The sequence below is a fragment of the Mrakia frigida genome (genome assembly GCF_051309035.1).
Source record: "Mrakia frigida strain ATCC 22029 unplaced genomic scaffold BDY24scaffold_37, whole genome shotgun sequence".
Classification (NCBI taxonomy): domain Eukaryota; kingdom Fungi; phylum Basidiomycota; class Tremellomycetes; order Cystofilobasidiales; family Mrakiaceae; genus Mrakia; species Mrakia frigida.
This window is the reverse complement of record NW_027481244.1, coordinates 157,132-171,777: the sequence shown is the minus strand read 5'-3', so window position 1 is coordinate 171,777 and position 14,646 is coordinate 157,132. Positions and strand designations below refer to the sequence as shown.

Sequence of the window (14,646 nt, the reverse complement as noted above, 5' to 3'; positions counted from 1 at the left end):
TAGCTGGAAACCACGAACACATAACCATACAAAGGCTCCAGTGGCTTAGTAGCTATAGCGCGGCACTCGTACGTCCCGACATGCTGAGATCCCCGGTTCAAATCCGGGTTGGAGCTTCCCTTTTTGCTCCTTCCTTGCAGCATCAGCAAAGTCCTCGTTCTGTCTCCTTGCAGTCTTAAGCGGCTCCTGGACCACCTCTTAGCGTTTTCAATGAGTATAGAGGTAGCCCGTGCTTGCTTGAAGATTGTTCCCAAAGTGTTGCAGGGCCAAGAGGAGGAGAGAAAGGGAGCGGCGCGAGACTGCCCTCACTTCGCTCCTTCTTTCTTCGCTCTCTTTCCTCCCTTCATCTTTCTATAACTCAAGAGCGATCTCTCCTGAGGTCTGGTGGATTCTCTTGTCTTGCTCGGAGTCCACCTTCATCTCCGGGAGGCCGACCAAGGGCTCGATCCGAGACGAGGACGCGTCTCTCCTCGTCTCCCTTCTTTGCCGATACCTTGAAAGTGAGAATCTTGGAAGACTTAGCGATATTTCTCCGTTTTCTAGGACTTCTCGCTGTTCTTTGGTGGAGCGGGAGCTGGTTGAAGAGCAGAGAGGAAGCGAGGGAGATCAGCAACGCGCCCCTTGGCTTTTTGTTTTTGCCCTCTGAGACAACACCGACGCGTGTCTCAGAGGGAGCAAAACGCTCTTTCCCCACACAAAAACGAGACGACTTTTGAAGCAAAACAATATTTGAGGAGGGCTAGTCTCTCGTCGTTGTCGCTGGCTGCCACCACTCCTCTCCTTTCCCGCTCTCCCTCTCGCCTCCCAGCGACCCTCGAGCTCGAGGAACTACTCTCTCAGTTCAACCCACTCTCTTCTCGCGCAGGAGCCCATCAACAACCTCAGTGAGACCCATCCCAAGTCGTCCCTACACCGCCCGTCTTCAACTCAACCCGCTGCTTGACGCGACGCGAGGCAACTTTTCTTCGGTCCTTCACAAGACCAGAGCAGGTAATCACGTTCGATGTATATATTTAGTCTTCAATTTCCAAGAGTTTGGAAGATGCAGTCAGCTCTTTGCTTCGAAAGTCGCGTCGTTGAGAGAGAGAAAGAACTCACGATGGTCAAGATCTCCACCGGCAGCCTCCTCAACTCCAGTTCCAGCGCCTTCCCGCTATGCTTCGCCATCAACTCCTCTACCGCAACCTCAAACATCCTCTGCACCTCCTCTGAACCCACTCCAATCCTTCCTCTCACCTTCTCCTTCAGCGTCTCCACGAACCGCTTGACCAACCTTTGGCACGAGCCGTTCGGATTCCTAGGATCCGTTTTGATGTTCTCTATCATTGAGAGGTCCATGGTGATCCTGAGATCCCTCCATTCTCTTGCCCACTCTGGAGGAATGGGCCTCAGAGGCTCGTCCGGGAAGCAACCAAAGAGGACGACGTCTCGAACACGATCCCACTCCGTTGGGACGAGATGGGACGGCATACTTTTCCATTGGACGTGGCCGAAGAGGGTAGGAGTGGCGAACTCGGAGTGGAGGATGACGAGGGATGGGTTGATGAGGTTCTTGAAGTCACATCTGCCGTAGACGTTGGAGTAGGACTCGAGGAGGAGAGGGCCGGAGGAGGGAGAGCGGAGGAGGGGAGTCGGTTGGTTTGAACGAGCTTCTTCGGGTGTTAACCGAGGGATTTCGATGTGAAGGTGCTTTGTTTGGGTTCGTGAGGTGAAGGGAAGGAGATGGGGAGCTGACGAGGGCGAGAGATTCTGGACCGAAGGGAGGAGAGTCGGTCCTTTCGCTTCAAGGCCTCCAGCCGGCATGTTGTCGAGTGTCAAAAGTATTGGACACTCACTGGAGCAGCGAAAAACATCTCCAGAGACCCAACATCCTTCAAGACGACGTAGTTGTAGAGCAGAGGGGAAGAGATCTCGAGACAGGCGAACGAGCATCGAGCGAAGCGGGCGATGGAGGAGGGAGGGCATCGTCGGATGATGGAGAGCAGGATTTCGATAGGGATTCGCTCTGAGGCTGCCGAGAGAGGAGATGAAGGTTCCATCCGACGAAGAAGAAGTGGACTTTGTCTTCTTGGATGCTGGTCGTTAGAGGAGAAGAAGGGAAGGAAGGCGACCAAACAACATTTCGTCGAGCTCGCCTTTGTCCTTCTCTCCTCTTCTTCCCTCCCAACGTTCAAGATGGCCCCCCTCCCGAGATCTCGTCTCCTACTGCTCCTCTTTGCCGTCCTACTTCCCCAATTCGGACTCGCTTGGGCCTTTGGCATCGACGTCAATCCCTTGTCCCTCCCTGAGCCTCTCCTCTCCCTCCTCCTCCTCACCGTCCTCTCCGCCTTCGTCCACTTCTTCCTCAAACCTATCGCTCTCGACTACACCATCTCCCCTGATCTCGACTCCCTCAAACGTCATGACGCAGCTTGGATCTCGTCCAACGTTCAGTTCCTCTCGTTCGTCCTCCTTTGGTGCTCCATCGGAACAAGGAAGGAGATCCTTGCGGACGGTTCAACGAGGCAGGACGACTTTACAGGATTCTTGTTTCTGTCGCTCTTTCCCAGCTTCTTTGGCCTAATAGGCTTGAACGGTGAGTTTCATTACAGCCAGTCTGTACTCCGTATCTTGACGCCAGGAGGGGGGAAAGAGAAGTCGTCGAAGGAGGGAAATTCAAGCTGATCGCCTCCTCCTCTCTTGGTTATCAGTATACTACGCCGGAAGGTCTCGTCCCGAGCCACCCATCGAGTCCTCTCCTGGGGAACTCGTCGTCCTAGAAGCTGGTCAGAAGGGCAAGGGGGATTCTTTGGTGTAAGGGAGAGCGACGAACGATTCGGTGAGCTTCGACCCCCTTTACCCTCTCCCTCTCTTGTTTCTTCTCCAGCTCAGAAGCCCACACGCACTCTACGATTTCTTCTTTGCTGGTAGATACTCATCAGATTCAGATCGATGACAGCTTTTGGAACCGTCAGGGGTAGACCGTAGAACGAGCGAACCATCGTCGGCGAAACGATCTTTTTCGTGGAGGATTGTCTTGTTTCCTTCCTCCCTCTCGAGCAAAAGGAAGTATGAGGCTACTTTATACTGTTCTTCGGATATTGAGGCGAGATGAGACGAGAAGATTGATCCTACGACGGCGTGGCCGAAAAGAGACGGCGACCAGACGCGTCGGGCCAGCAGCTCTCCTCTTTGGAGATCGCTCCAGGTATGTGCTTCGCTCGATCAATTAATACTTCGATCATTGGCTCGCTGCTTCTACAAGCGAGAGGCTGTAGTCTGGTAGAAGAGGGTTTGACGACGAAGCGAAGGAGAGTACGGGACGACGATGAGGGAGCGAAAGGGAGGGCATCAAGAGGGGATTTCGCAGACTCAGCAAGCTCACAGCTGGAAAAAAGGATGGCGAAGAGGAGAAAAGTTGGTGAAATTACCGAGTCCGTACCAAATATCAAAAACCCGTCGTGAAGGGGACGAGGGAGGGGGGGGAGGGGAGAAGGGCGAGTCGAAGCTCATTTCGCGAGGTCCTTCCCAACTCCTTCAACCGTCCCTCGTTCCCTTCCTCGGTCTTGACCAGACATCAAGCGACAGCTTCTTCAGTGAGTTCCTTGCTCTACGACCCCTCTCGAAGAGCTCTGAGCTCATACGCCGCCCAGCAAGAGGCAACGAGCTGACCATCTTCTCCTTCCCTCCCTCCCTCCCTCTTCCCTCCTTTCTTTCGAGCTCAGCCATGTCTCAGCTCCCCTTCTACAACTACCAATCACCTTATGCCCCGATTTATCAACCTCCGTACATCTCCTCCTCCAACTTCCAAGGTCCCTCCTACTCGTACCCTCCTCCCATCCTCCCTCAGCAGGATCAGGACCAAGCTCAGCTTCAGCCCTCCTCCTCCTCTCAACGACCTCTTCTCCCTCCTCCTTGGCCGATCCAGCCTGCCCTCAACCTGCCCAAACCCAACCCTTCGTTCTGGAAGTACCTCAAAGTTCAAGCCGACACCTTCGCCACCATGTTCTCTCGCTCTCGAGCCTGCACGTCTGTCCAACTCAACGCTCTCAGCAGGAAGATCGCACAGAACTTCACCGACGCCGTCAAGGGAATTCCCAACCCTTCAGGACTCACCTCTTCAGCAGCGGACGCAGCTACCTACGAGTTGATCGTCCGAACTCTTCACCAGCTCTACAGTGAGCCGTCGTTCTTCCTCTCCCTCTTCCTTCCCGCCTCCTCCCCTTCGAGACATCAACCTTCGAAGGACTCTGATTCGAGACGATGTAACTGATTTCAAAATCTTCCTCTGTACAGCCATTGGGATGGATCGAACAGCCGACGAACCGAGAGGAGGAATCTACAAGCGACTTCGATCTCAACTGCTCGAGGAATGGTTCGCTTGGATCTCCGAGAAGAATCAGCACATCGACACTTTGGAAGCCGAGGTTACGGTAGCGAGAGGAGAGTGGGAGGGAGTGAGAGGGTGGGTGGATGCTCAGAACCTGTGGGCTAGGGTTGGGCAGGACGGAGGGTGGATTGCGAGGGAGCTGGAGTTGAGGACGGGTTTGGAAGCAAAGGAAGCTGAGTGGGCTCGGGAAGTGAAGATTGTGGACGAAGAGATCACGCTGCATTACAACATGGTCTGCTCGTCGTGCCCGATACCGAAGTGAGAATGGTGAGTTCGCTCTCGTCTTTCGTCTCTCGTCGCGTCGGTTCGTCGTCTGGCACGTCCCTGACCTCTCCCCTCCCCCTCCTCCTTCCTTCCCATTTCATCTCCTTTGGCTTCAGACTCTGAAACCTTCGTCTTCCTTTGCTCTTACTCGGTCTTCGTCGTCGCTACCACCACTCGGTCGCCCGTTCATGCTACTCGTCTTCCAGCCCAAGCTTCGGTTCGTCCCCCATCATCTTTCTTCGGCCCTTTCTTTTCTTTTCGGTTCTCTTCGAACGCAGCAGCTGATACATTCTACCCTTCCTTTTCGTAATGCAGCTCTCCCCCATGCGATCCCTCGTCCTTCAGTCCAGCGTTCCCTCTTTCGTCCGTCGACGCGTCCTCCTCCGATCGTCCTCTCTCGAGCGACAATATTTCCCTCTCGGAACCCCGTACGTCGTTTCTCTCTTGGAATCCCTCGAAGCTTTCTCCGTGCCCCTTTCAAACTCACGGTGCCTCCTCTTCTTTACCGTCGAAACCTGCAGTTCTTCGTCGTCCAACCTCGTCCCTCCGAGCCACCAGGCGGGCCCTCGACCCCTCCCCGTACCCAACCCTCAACTCTACTCTTCCAGGAAACCAGTGTTGTAGATTCCTCGTCATAGCCATCCTCACGATCTCGTCTTGGTTGTTCGTTGTCGTCGGTCCCTCCTTCCCAAAGCAATCGGCCGGCGTCAACGTGAGCCAGTCCCAGCGGCTTAATTGGGAGAGGGAGACAAGGATGTGGCTTGAAGATAAACGGATGTTCTGGTTCTTTGAAGATAAATGGAGGAAATCTGAACAGCTGGTGCCGAAGGGGGAAGGAAGCAAGACGTCGACGCGTTCGTTCGAGCGCGTTTCTCTCTCGATCTCTCTCGTTCTCGCAAGGAACCTTTGAAAGAGAGACTACATACACGAAGAGTCAAGAACAGTAGACAACAAAGGGTAAAGTGGGCCCAAAAGAGAGAAGAAAGGAAGAACAACATGAAACGAAGGGGAAGAAAGCGCAAGGGAGGAAAGAGAGGTTCGTTGAGAAGCGTAAGTAAGCAAGATTAGATGAAACATGAAGAAACGAAAGCAGGGATATAGAGAAGCGTATCTGGAGGGTGGAAGGGGAGACAGTTCGAAAGAGGAGGAGACGAAGGAGCGAGAGAGAACAGGGACGACGACGCGCCCCCCCGCGATCGAAACGTCGACCGGTTCAGCTCCCGAAAGTCTGAGAAGGAGACGCAGAATAGATTACAAGGATTACGCCTCTTCCTCTCCAGTACTCGGTGTCCCCGAATCTTCCCTCCTGCCAGCGGTATCGGTGCAGTCGACGAGGAGAGCCTTCTCGAGGATGAAGCGACCTTCCTTGTACTTCTGGGAGGTTTCGTAGGCTCGTTCCTGTTCAGATCAACATAGAAACAGCATCAAACCCAGATGAAAAGTTAGCTTGTGTTCTTGTTCGTTTCTACCAGGAGGGAGAGGGAAGGAAGAGCGGGGAGAGGAAGTCGAGACGAGCTCGAACTCACATATTTCCATCCCAGTACTGAGCTACACTTCTTGCAGCTGATATCTCGAACGGTATGGAGTCCTGTAGTCATAGGTCTGTCTTCCACTGGGTCAAAGCGAAAGCGAGAGAAAGGTCAGATAACGACGAGAGGAAGGAGGAGGAGGAAAGCGGGGAGGGTTGTTGTGGGGGTGGACGACGTTTGAGGAAGGTGAACAGAATGGGAGATATAGAGAGACAGCGACGAACCTGGACCTTCGTTGATGTTGACTACGGTGTGGAAGAGGTAGGCTTGACCGTGTTGACCGTTGAATTTCTACCAGGAGGGAGCAAGGAAGCGAGGAGGGGATCGAGCGGGTGGTGGAGGAGCGAGGAGGAAGCCGCCAGGGAGGGACAGGGAGGAGCGAGGAGAGAGAAGTGAGGATAGTAGAGAAGACGGAGAGGTCAGCCTTGAGCTTGTTGTATAGATACGAAGATCTTCTTCTTCTTCGAGAGGGAAACAAGAAGGAAAGAAGAGCTCACCTTCGACATCAACGATTCCACCGAGGTCAAGTGCGTCTTGCATCGTTTACAAGCCCAGACCTTGTCCCCTGTGAGATAAGTCGGTCGACATTGGCCCATCGTTGAGGTTGTTCGTAGAGTGTGATTTGTTGGTTGAACAAGTGGATTGGGGGGAGAGAATGGTGGTCAGAGGAGAAGGAGGAGTGTGAGCTGCGTTCGACTTGATCTCCGGAGTCACCTCGGCTTCTCGATCTCCCTTCAAACCACGACACAGAGGCGATCAAAAGAAATGGAAGTCTCTGTTCGCTTCACCCTCCTGGTCTTCTGGTTGTGCTTGTCGAGTTTCATATACGGGTGAGTTTGGGAGGAGTTGATTGTCGTTCGTTCCGAGCTGACCTCTCCCGTTCCTCCCTTCCCTCCTTGCTCCCGGTTTTCCTTCGTTCTTTCTATGTAGATTCCACATATCGGTGAGCTTAATCTCTTCTGTAGACCCTACTAAAACATAGCGCTCAATCTCGTCCATAATCTGTTCTCTTTCAGGCCCTTAACTCTCCTCAAAGCGTCATCATCTGTCCCTCGACCTCCTCCCTCCCTCCCCTTCACCATCTCCTCCCCTCTCCACCCTCCTTCCTCCCTCCTTGCCTCGATATCACGACGGCTCAGTTTGGATTCATTACCGCAGCCTTCACTTTCGGAGGTCTCTTTGGGTGTCTCTCCTCCCCAGCCATCCTCCCTTCGTTGACCATCAAACGATCCCTCGTCCTCTGCGCCCTCGTCTCCCTCCTCGGAGGTCTCGTCCAATCCCTCGCTCCAGGACTATGGATCATGCTCTTCGGTAGAGCTCTCACAGGGTTTGGAGCAGCCTTGGGGATCTGCGTTGTTCCTCCCGCTTTAGGACTGATCGCTCCCGAGAAGATTAGAGGAAGCGTCGGTGAGAGCTCAGCCGCGTCGTTCCCTCCTCCCATCTCCTCTCAACTGACCTTCTCTCGTTCCCTTCGTCGTCTTCAGGTGTCCTCCATCAACTCTCCATCGTCACTGGAATCCTCATGGCTCAACTCTCAGGCCTCTACCTCTCGCAACCTTCAACCTGGCGCTACATCCCGTTCCTCTCCTCCCTCGTCTGCTTCGTACAACTCCTCCTCTCCCCTCTCGTACCCTCCCCCGACTCTCCTCGCATTACTCTCTCCTCGTCACCGAAACTCTCAAGTCGAGCCATTGAGGAGGAAGGTCTTCTCTCAGAAGAAGAAGCGGAGGACGACGAGACGCGTGCGCGAAGAGCGCTTGCCGAGGAAGAGTTGGTCGGGATCGCTGCAGGAGGAGAGAAGCCGATGGGTGTTTGGGAGATGTTGAGAGATCGGGATATCAGAAGGGGAGTGCTGTGTTGCTTGGGAGCGATGTTGCTGCAACAGTTCAGCGGTGAGTTAGCCTCCCAGGTCCTCGTCTCATCGCTCACCTCGTCTTCGAGCTGAACGTCTCTCTTCTGGTTTCTTTCCCAGGTATCAACGCAGTCTTCTTCTTCTCCGTCTCTATCCTCACACCCTTGATGCCCACCAACGCTCCTCTCATCGCTCTATACCTCACCATCTTCAACTTCATCATGACCTTCCCAGCGGTCTACCTCGTCGAACGACTGGGAAGAAGGACGTTGCTGCTGGGAAGTATCGCTGGAATGGGAGTTGCGAGTATGTGCTTGGGGTATGGGCTGAACGAAGGGAAGAATGAGTTGAGTGCGGTCGGTGTGTTTGCGTTCGTGAGTCCGGCGAGAGAGGAAGATGGACGCGACGAGAGAACGAGTCTGACCTTTCTTCCTCCTCTTTTCTTTCCTGTTTCCTTTTTCAAGGTCGGATCCTTCGCCATTGGACTTGGACCAGTTCCCTTCATCATCAGTCTGTCCATTTTTTCACACTCTCTCTCTCTCTTACGAAGACTTCCGCCGACGCGTCCTCCTCTTGACACTTTCTCTCCCCTCTCTTCCTCTCACTCAGTCTCCGAGCTCGTCCCACCACCCGCCCGATCCTCTCTCTCGTCGCTCTCTCTCCTCGTCAACTTTGTCTCCAACCTTGCTATCGGAGCTCTCTTTCTCCCCGTTCGACTCGCCCTCTCCTCCCCGAAACCAACGCCAGAGGATCCAGAGCAAAGGGAGGGCGAAGGAACGGTGTTCTACCTCTTTGCTGGGTGTTTAATTTTGGGTGGGTTGGCGTTGGGAAGGGGGTGGAGGAGTGGTTGATCGAATCGAGCGGTTGAGACGGCGAGGAAGAGAGAGGAGGGAAGGGTTTCCGTCAGAGGGCTTGGATGGGAGGGAGCAGCTCGTTGTACTTCTTTTGTTTCAAATCAAGAGCCCTCTAATACGCAGGAGGCGAAAAAAAGAGCATTCTATCGTCGGAGAAAGCATTCAGTGAAAGAGAGCGATCTGGGAAGTTTGGGACACCGCGACGCGTTCGCTTTTTGGGCTTCGAAAGAGGTTCATAAGAGAAAATCAAGACATCAACGAGTCCAAAAGAGATGATAGAAACCTGATGCGACGGCCGAGGAGAAGAAAGAGAAGAAAGAAAGAAGAGTCAGCGAACAGATCCAAACGAGCAAGGGCGGGAAGAGTCCAGAAGCGAAAGAGACTGGAGAGTGCGAAGGGGTATTAGGAAGTTGTTGCTATAGCTTTTGATCATCAAGTAGGTTATGAAGAATTCGGTATATGGTTATGTCTCTCATCATTTTCGAGTCGGGGAGGTGGGAGGGAGGGAGGGAGGAGGGAAGAGGACGAAGGAGGGGAAACTGAAGCTCACGTGAGAAAAAAGAAAAAAAAAAGAGAACGAAAAGGGAGCGTTGAGCGAGCCAGAGTCGAAGGATTTGGCAGAGGAACCCTCGAAGTAAAGTTGGCGTATCGTGGGGAAGACAGAGAAAGGAAGGGAAGCAAGGGGGGAAAGAAAAGCGAGAGAGATGGGAGTTGAGGGTCAAAAGTCCCAACGTTTCCCTTTCCAGCTTTTGAACGAAAACACTCAATCAGAGCCAAGAAGAGTTCAGAGTGCACCTGCATAATGTATAGTTCCGAGGACCAAAGTCGACTCACAATCTTGGAAGGGGAAGCTCGTTCCCTTCCTGAGCCTTCCTGAGTCAAAGTCGAAAGTCGAACGAGGACTCCGCGTCGAGCTCGTTCTCGAACTTCTCGTCGACCTCTTCTTCCCTCGAGCTCAGATTTATCGACGAGAGAGCGCTAGGTGGCACGAAGAGATGTACAGCGACTGACGTCGTTGCCGAAGGGCTCTGAGTTCCTGTACGAGCGAGGGACGCGATGGCTCTCTCCTATGCCCTCGTCTCTACTCCCCATCCTTCTCTCGCAGCTCTCTCTCACATCCAAAGCCAGATTAAGAACAAAGAAACAATCAATCATACCAGACACTAAAAAAAACCCTCGAAACCCAAACAACCTCCACAAGCTCCGAACGGACGGACGCGCCTCTCTCTCTCTCCCTCCCTTTGAACTAGACTGACTAGACTAGACTACACTCCCGCACCAACCTGATCCTCCCCTTCCAACTCTGCATCCGCCATCTCCACATCCTCCATCACCACCGTGTCCTCGGATACAGCAGCAGTCACTGCTTCCTCTACCGTTGCTCCCGTCGCTGCTCCCGTCGTCGTTCCCAGAGATCCCGTCTTGAGTTTGATGGTGAACTTGAGAGGGGAAGCGTTGTTGTTGGTTTTGGGTTCGATGGTTGCTGTTGTGGAGGAGGTGGAGGCGGAGGCGGTGGGTTGGGATGGGGATGGGAGGGGGAGAGGAAGGGGAGCTGCTGCTGCTGCTGGAGGAGGAGGAGGAGGAGCGACGACGGAGGGAGCGGGAGCGGGAGCGGGAGCGACGGGAGGTTCGACTTCCATAGGCGTAGGAGCTGCTGCTGCGATGGGTATAGGAGCCTGAGCAGCTTCAGGGGCGGGGGCGGAGTTGATGGGTGTTGAGATGGGAGGGGGAGCAGCGACGACGGGAGCTGGAGGAGGGAGGTCGGGAATCGGGAAGGTGGAAGTGGCTGTCGATCCTCCTCCTCCTCCGTTCATATCGACTGATGCAGGAGGGAAATCAGGACGAGGCGAGGCTCGACCTTTCCCCTTCCCGTTGGAGGTAACGTTGGTTCCACCTGGAGAGCGATGCGACCGACGATCTCGACGGTCTCCGGTTCCTTCGTCCTCGCTGTTTCGAACGGACGGAGAAGCTGATCAGTCTCGAGAAAGAGGGACAAGACGGAGGTGAGAGTGAAGGGGGACGAACGAGTCGGAAAGTTCCGTTTCGGGAGCGATTCGCTGATCCTGGATTCGCTCTGGGGGAGGAAGGGACGAGAAAGGAGGGAAGGTCAGCTTGGAGTCGAGAAAGTGAGAGAGAGACAACGGAAGACTCACGGTTCTTCCTTTCATCCGGATCCTCCATATCCTCGTTCTCGTTCTCATCCTCGTGGTCGTGAGCGAGCGTGGGAACGGCTGTTTTTTTTTTAAAAAAAAACGACGAGGAGGTCGTCAGCTTCTGCTCGAAAGAAGAGGGACGCGAGGGAGGGAGAGGGAAAACGAACAGTTGATCTGAACCGAAGGAGCGAAGTCCGTATCCCTCATCTGTTCAAAGATGGCCGTCTTCAGCTTGTTGAGGTACTCCGGGGTGTTGAGATCCTGAAGATTTTTTTTTTGTCGAAAGGAGAAAGGAAAGAGAAGGCGGTGAGCAACGACGCGTCGAGAGAGAGAGAGAGAGAGAGGAAGGACAAGAAGACGAACCTCCATGTTCGATGCTTTGACGTCGAGTTCGTAGTCGGGTCCGAAGTAGGAGAAGTACTCGTTGATCGGAAGAGCTGATTCCAAAGAGCAGGGTCAGTTTGAAGGGAGAGCGAAACGGAGCAGAGGAAAGGAAAAGGACGGAGACGACTCACTTTTCCCCAGTTCAACACCAGCAGCCAGCCCAGTCTCGTAACACCAAGCTCGAGCGACGTTCCTCACTGAGAACACCGAACGCAACGCACGCACGACAGGAAGGGGGTCAGCTCTCCTCCTTCAGCTCTCTCTCTCTCTCTCCTTTCTCTCTCTCGTCCTCGTCGGCACGAAAGAAAAGAACACAAGCACTCACTCGTGTATCCACCACCTCCAAGCAGTAGCAGCGGCAGCTGGAAGCTCTTGACGAACCTCACACACTCGGCGTGACCCTTCATCGTCAGGTTGAACGGTCCCAGTTTGTCTCCGCTGAGGGAATCGGATCCACACTGAAGGACGATGGCGTTGGGCTGGTACCATTCGATGACTCGTTGAATGACGGGTTGGAAGATGGAAGCGTAGGAAGAGTCGCTGATACCGTCGTGGAGAGGGACGTTGACGGCGTATCTGCGAGAGAGGGGAACGGAAGGAGGGAGAGAGAGGTCAACGTGAGCGCTCGACGAAGCTCAAGAATGAGAACAGCGAGAACGAGAGCGTCCGCGGGAGTGAAACTGAACGTACCCTTTCCCTTTTCCCATCCCTCGATCTCTGAGCTCTCCAGTTCCAGGGAAGAACTCTCCGTACTTGTGCAGCGAGACGGTCATGACTCGGTCGGTGGTGTAGAACGCTTCCTCGACTCCGTCTCCGTGATGAACGTCGATGTCGATGTAGAGGACTCGTTTGTGGTAACGGAGAAGTTCGAGGATACCGAGGACGATGTCTGAGGTGGCGAAACGAAAGGGTTTGATAAGCTTGGGTCGAACGAAAGCGAGGGGAGGAGGAACGAGAGAGAGGGAGGGAGAGCTGAGGGACCAACCGTTGATGTAGCAGAACCCGGAAGCCTCAGCCTTCTTAGCATGATGCAGACCTCCAGCCCAGTTGATAGCGATGTCGCACTTGTCTCTTGAAAGTCGAGCAGCTCCCTCTGTGGCGGAACGAAACGTGGAAGAGGGAAGGAAGGAAGGAGGAAGGGTGAGCTCGACGACTTTCGATAACGCCGACCTCTCTCTCTCTTCTCTCGAAACCGGACGCGACTGAGAGGCGAAACGAAAAGACTCACCCATAGAACCTCCAGCTGATATCGAACAGTATTCGAACAATCCATCAAACACGGGGCAGTCCTCTCCTACGTTGTCTGTTGAAGGGAAGAGGGAGCGACCGTGAGCGGTTCGGTCAGCAACCGCTCGCTCTCTCGAGCTCACAAGTTCGGAAGACGAAGAAACGAATTTGGCTACTCACATTTCCCCTGTTCCCTCCCAAACATCTGCATGTTCTCTGGGGTGATCCTAGCGAGGAACTCTACGTACTCGTCCGAGTGAAACTGGGACATCTCTCGTTTCGTCGCCGGTTTGGCTCGCTGGGAGGAGGCAAGCAAAACAAGGAGGAAGAAGGTCATCAGCTGGGCATTTTTTTTCTTTCAGACCACCACCCCCATACGACGAGAAGTAAGGGGTAGATGTATACTCACGAAGATCTCCATCTTCTTGTAGAGCCTGCGAGAGAAAGGATGAGGAGGGGAGGAAGAAGAGAAGGAAGGAGGTTGAGCTTCGAGAAGAGATGACCGAGCCAAACCGTTGAAGACAAGGAAGGCAAAACTGCTGAAGAGAGACTCACCCGTAGTTCATAACGAGCGAGTGGCACATTCTGATCCTCGTAGGCTTCATAGGGTGTCCGGGACCATACTGGGATTCGAGAAGAAGCAGAGGGGAGAGAGGTCAGCAAAAGGGAAGGAGAAGGGAGAGCTCGAGAGGGAGAAGTCCTGCTTACATGGTAGTTTCCGATGTCGGAATCTGAGGGAGGCGAGAGGGAAGAGAGAGATGCAGAGGTCAGCTTTGTTCTGAGAGAGAAGGTTCGGTGGATGGATCGGGAAGGAGGAGAGGGAAGGGAGGAAGAGCTGAGCTCGAGGAAGGAGGATTGAAGCCCAAGGCTACTCACCGAAGAAGTAGCACTGGAACGCGAAGATAAAAGTTGATAGAAAAAGCGAGTCAGCATACATCTTCGACTACTCCACATGTCTAGGCGGGATCGCTAGCTAGGATTCGACCCAGAAGAGGAAGCTCGCTCTCATCCCTCCCTCCTCCGCCTCACGTCCTCCCATCACCTCTCCTCTTCCTCCTCTCCAACCCATCCTGAGCTCCCTCTCCCCCCTACTCCTACCAGCCCTTCCTCTCAGTGAACCCATCTACTGCAAGAAAAACAAAAACAAAATCCTCGAACTCACCACTCTCTTCTTTGCCTCTCCGGCGGTGGGCTCAAGCGACATGAATCTAAACTCTCGTGTCCGTTTTCGTTTCGTTCGAAGTCGAGGTTCTGGAGGTTCGGCTGATGAAAGGATGCGGGTGGAGTCCGAGTTGATTGCTAGAGGGGGATGTGGCCCGAGATGAGAAGAGAAGATGGGATGGGTGCGAATGCGGGTAAGGAGGGGAGAGGAGAGAGAGGAAGGGAAAGAACGAGCTGACCCTTGTCCCCTCTCCTTCGCGACGAGATCGACACGACGGCCCTTTTCAAGGAAAAAAAGTTTTCGCTTCAAGCTGAGAATCTATATCCTCGAGTGACAAGTCTATCTTTGAGGCCATCCAATCTTACTCTTTCTTTCATCCCAAACTGTTCCTCCAAGCTCAAGCCCTGCCCTAACCCTCACGACGAAACTCTCGAAATCCCCCCTTCTTCAAGAACTTTTCGATCCTTTCTTGTCCTCGACGTCCATCTTCTCTTCTCTTCTTTCTTCCTTCTCTCTCTCTCTCGCCCTCTTGCGCTCCCTTTGTTGTACTGGTGAGTCTTTTTCCTTCCATCCAACCTCTTCTTCTTCATCCCTTAGGGAAAACCTCGAGGAACCAAAGGACAGAGCAAACCTCTTCCCTCCCTCCCCTCGAGTTCAGCCCTCCCCTTCACCACCTCGACACCACCACCCTCCCCTTCCAGAGACGATATATTTTTAGAATCGCTACTCGTATGTCTCCGGACAAAAGGACGATTATTCTGTCGTAACAAGACATCCGAGGAAATCTCTTCACTCCCTTCTTCCTTCCCTCGCATCTCTCCTCCCCTGCCTTCGTTCGAAGCTTTACTGACC

The 14,646-nt window shown here is 53.8% G+C and overlaps 6 protein-coding genes and 1 non-coding gene across 7 annotated transcripts; 4 read left to right on the top strand and 3 right to left on the bottom strand.

Moving 5' to 3' along the window:
- Window positions 1–34: 34 nt before the first annotated feature.
- BDY24DRAFT_t95 lies at window positions 35–116 on the top strand. Its single transcript has one exon. It is a non-coding gene; the product is annotated as a tRNA-Thr (tRNA).
- An 878-nt stretch (window positions 117–994) lies between these two features.
- On the bottom strand, window positions 995–2,079 carry BDY24DRAFT_444396 (uncharacterized protein; the record flags this gene model as incomplete). Its single annotated transcript, XM_076644846.1, has 3 exons — window positions 1,836–2,079; window positions 1,099–1,749; window positions 995–1,018 (listed from the first exon to the last, which is right to left on the bottom strand). The coding sequence occupies exons 1-3, from the start codon at window positions 2,037–2,039 to the stop codon at window positions 995–997; spliced, it is 879 nt and encodes a 292-aa protein (XP_076493208.1). The 5' UTR covers window positions 2,040–2,079.
- Window positions 2,080–2,175: 96 nt separating this feature from the next.
- Window positions 2,176–2,797, top strand: BDY24DRAFT_418354 (uncharacterized protein; the record flags this gene model as incomplete). Its single annotated transcript, XM_076643840.1, has 3 exons — window positions 2,176–2,441; window positions 2,550–2,575; window positions 2,691–2,797. The coding sequence occupies 3 exons, from the start codon at window positions 2,176–2,178 to the stop codon at window positions 2,795–2,797; spliced, it is 399 nt and encodes a 132-aa protein (XP_076493207.1).
- A 666-nt stretch (window positions 2,798–3,463) lies between these two features.
- Window positions 3,464–5,524, top strand: BDY24DRAFT_444394 (uncharacterized protein). The gene is made up of 7 exons (XM_076644845.1): window positions 3,464–3,575; window positions 3,705–4,157; window positions 4,276–4,546; window positions 4,629–4,636; window positions 4,750–4,850; window positions 4,949–5,061; window positions 5,155–5,524. The coding sequence occupies exons 2-7, from the start codon at window positions 3,707–3,709 to the stop codon at window positions 5,255–5,257; spliced, it is 1,047 nt and encodes a 348-aa protein (XP_076493206.1). The 5' UTR covers window positions 3,464–3,575; window positions 3,705–3,706; the 3' UTR covers window positions 5,258–5,524.
- On the bottom strand, window positions 5,525–6,823 carry BDY24DRAFT_401208 (yippee zinc-binding/DNA-binding /Mis18, centromere assembly-domain-containing protein). Its single transcript, XM_076642067.1, has 4 exons — window positions 6,660–6,823; window positions 6,387–6,453; window positions 6,160–6,245; window positions 5,525–6,031 (listed from the first exon to the last, which is right to left on the bottom strand). Exons 1-4 carry the CDS (start codon window positions 6,756–6,758, stop codon window positions 5,894–5,896), a joined length of 390 nt encoding a protein of 129 aa, XP_076493205.1. The 5' UTR covers window positions 6,759–6,823; the 3' UTR covers window positions 5,525–5,893.
- On the top strand, window positions 6,824–9,007 carry VVS1 (Vvs1p). The gene is made up of 7 exons (XM_076642066.1): window positions 6,824–6,992; window positions 7,093–7,105; window positions 7,179–7,569; window positions 7,647–8,054; window positions 8,135–8,388; window positions 8,479–8,524; window positions 8,624–9,007. The coding sequence occupies exons 1-7, from the start codon at window positions 6,928–6,930 to the stop codon at window positions 8,863–8,865; spliced, it is 1,419 nt and encodes a 472-aa protein (XP_076493204.1). The 5' UTR covers window positions 6,824–6,927; the 3' UTR covers window positions 8,866–9,007.
- Window positions 9,008–10,324: 1,317 nt separating this feature from the next.
- Window positions 10,325–14,123, bottom strand: RPD3 (histone deacetylase RPD3). Its single transcript, XM_076636398.1, has 15 exons — window positions 13,795–14,123; window positions 13,509–13,521; window positions 13,341–13,363; window positions 13,188–13,255; window positions 13,042–13,066; window positions 12,813–12,930; window positions 12,634–12,708; window positions 12,391–12,498; window positions 12,096–12,294; window positions 11,731–11,981; window positions 11,537–11,602; window positions 11,385–11,458; window positions 11,189–11,282; window positions 10,611–11,099; window positions 10,325–10,432 (listed from the first exon to the last, which is right to left on the bottom strand). Exons 1-14 carry the CDS (start codon window positions 13,834–13,836, stop codon window positions 10,705–10,707), a joined length of 1,551 nt encoding a protein of 516 aa, XP_076493203.1. The 5' UTR covers window positions 13,837–14,123; the 3' UTR covers window positions 10,325–10,432; window positions 10,611–10,704.
- Window positions 14,124–14,646: the final 523 nt, after the last annotated feature.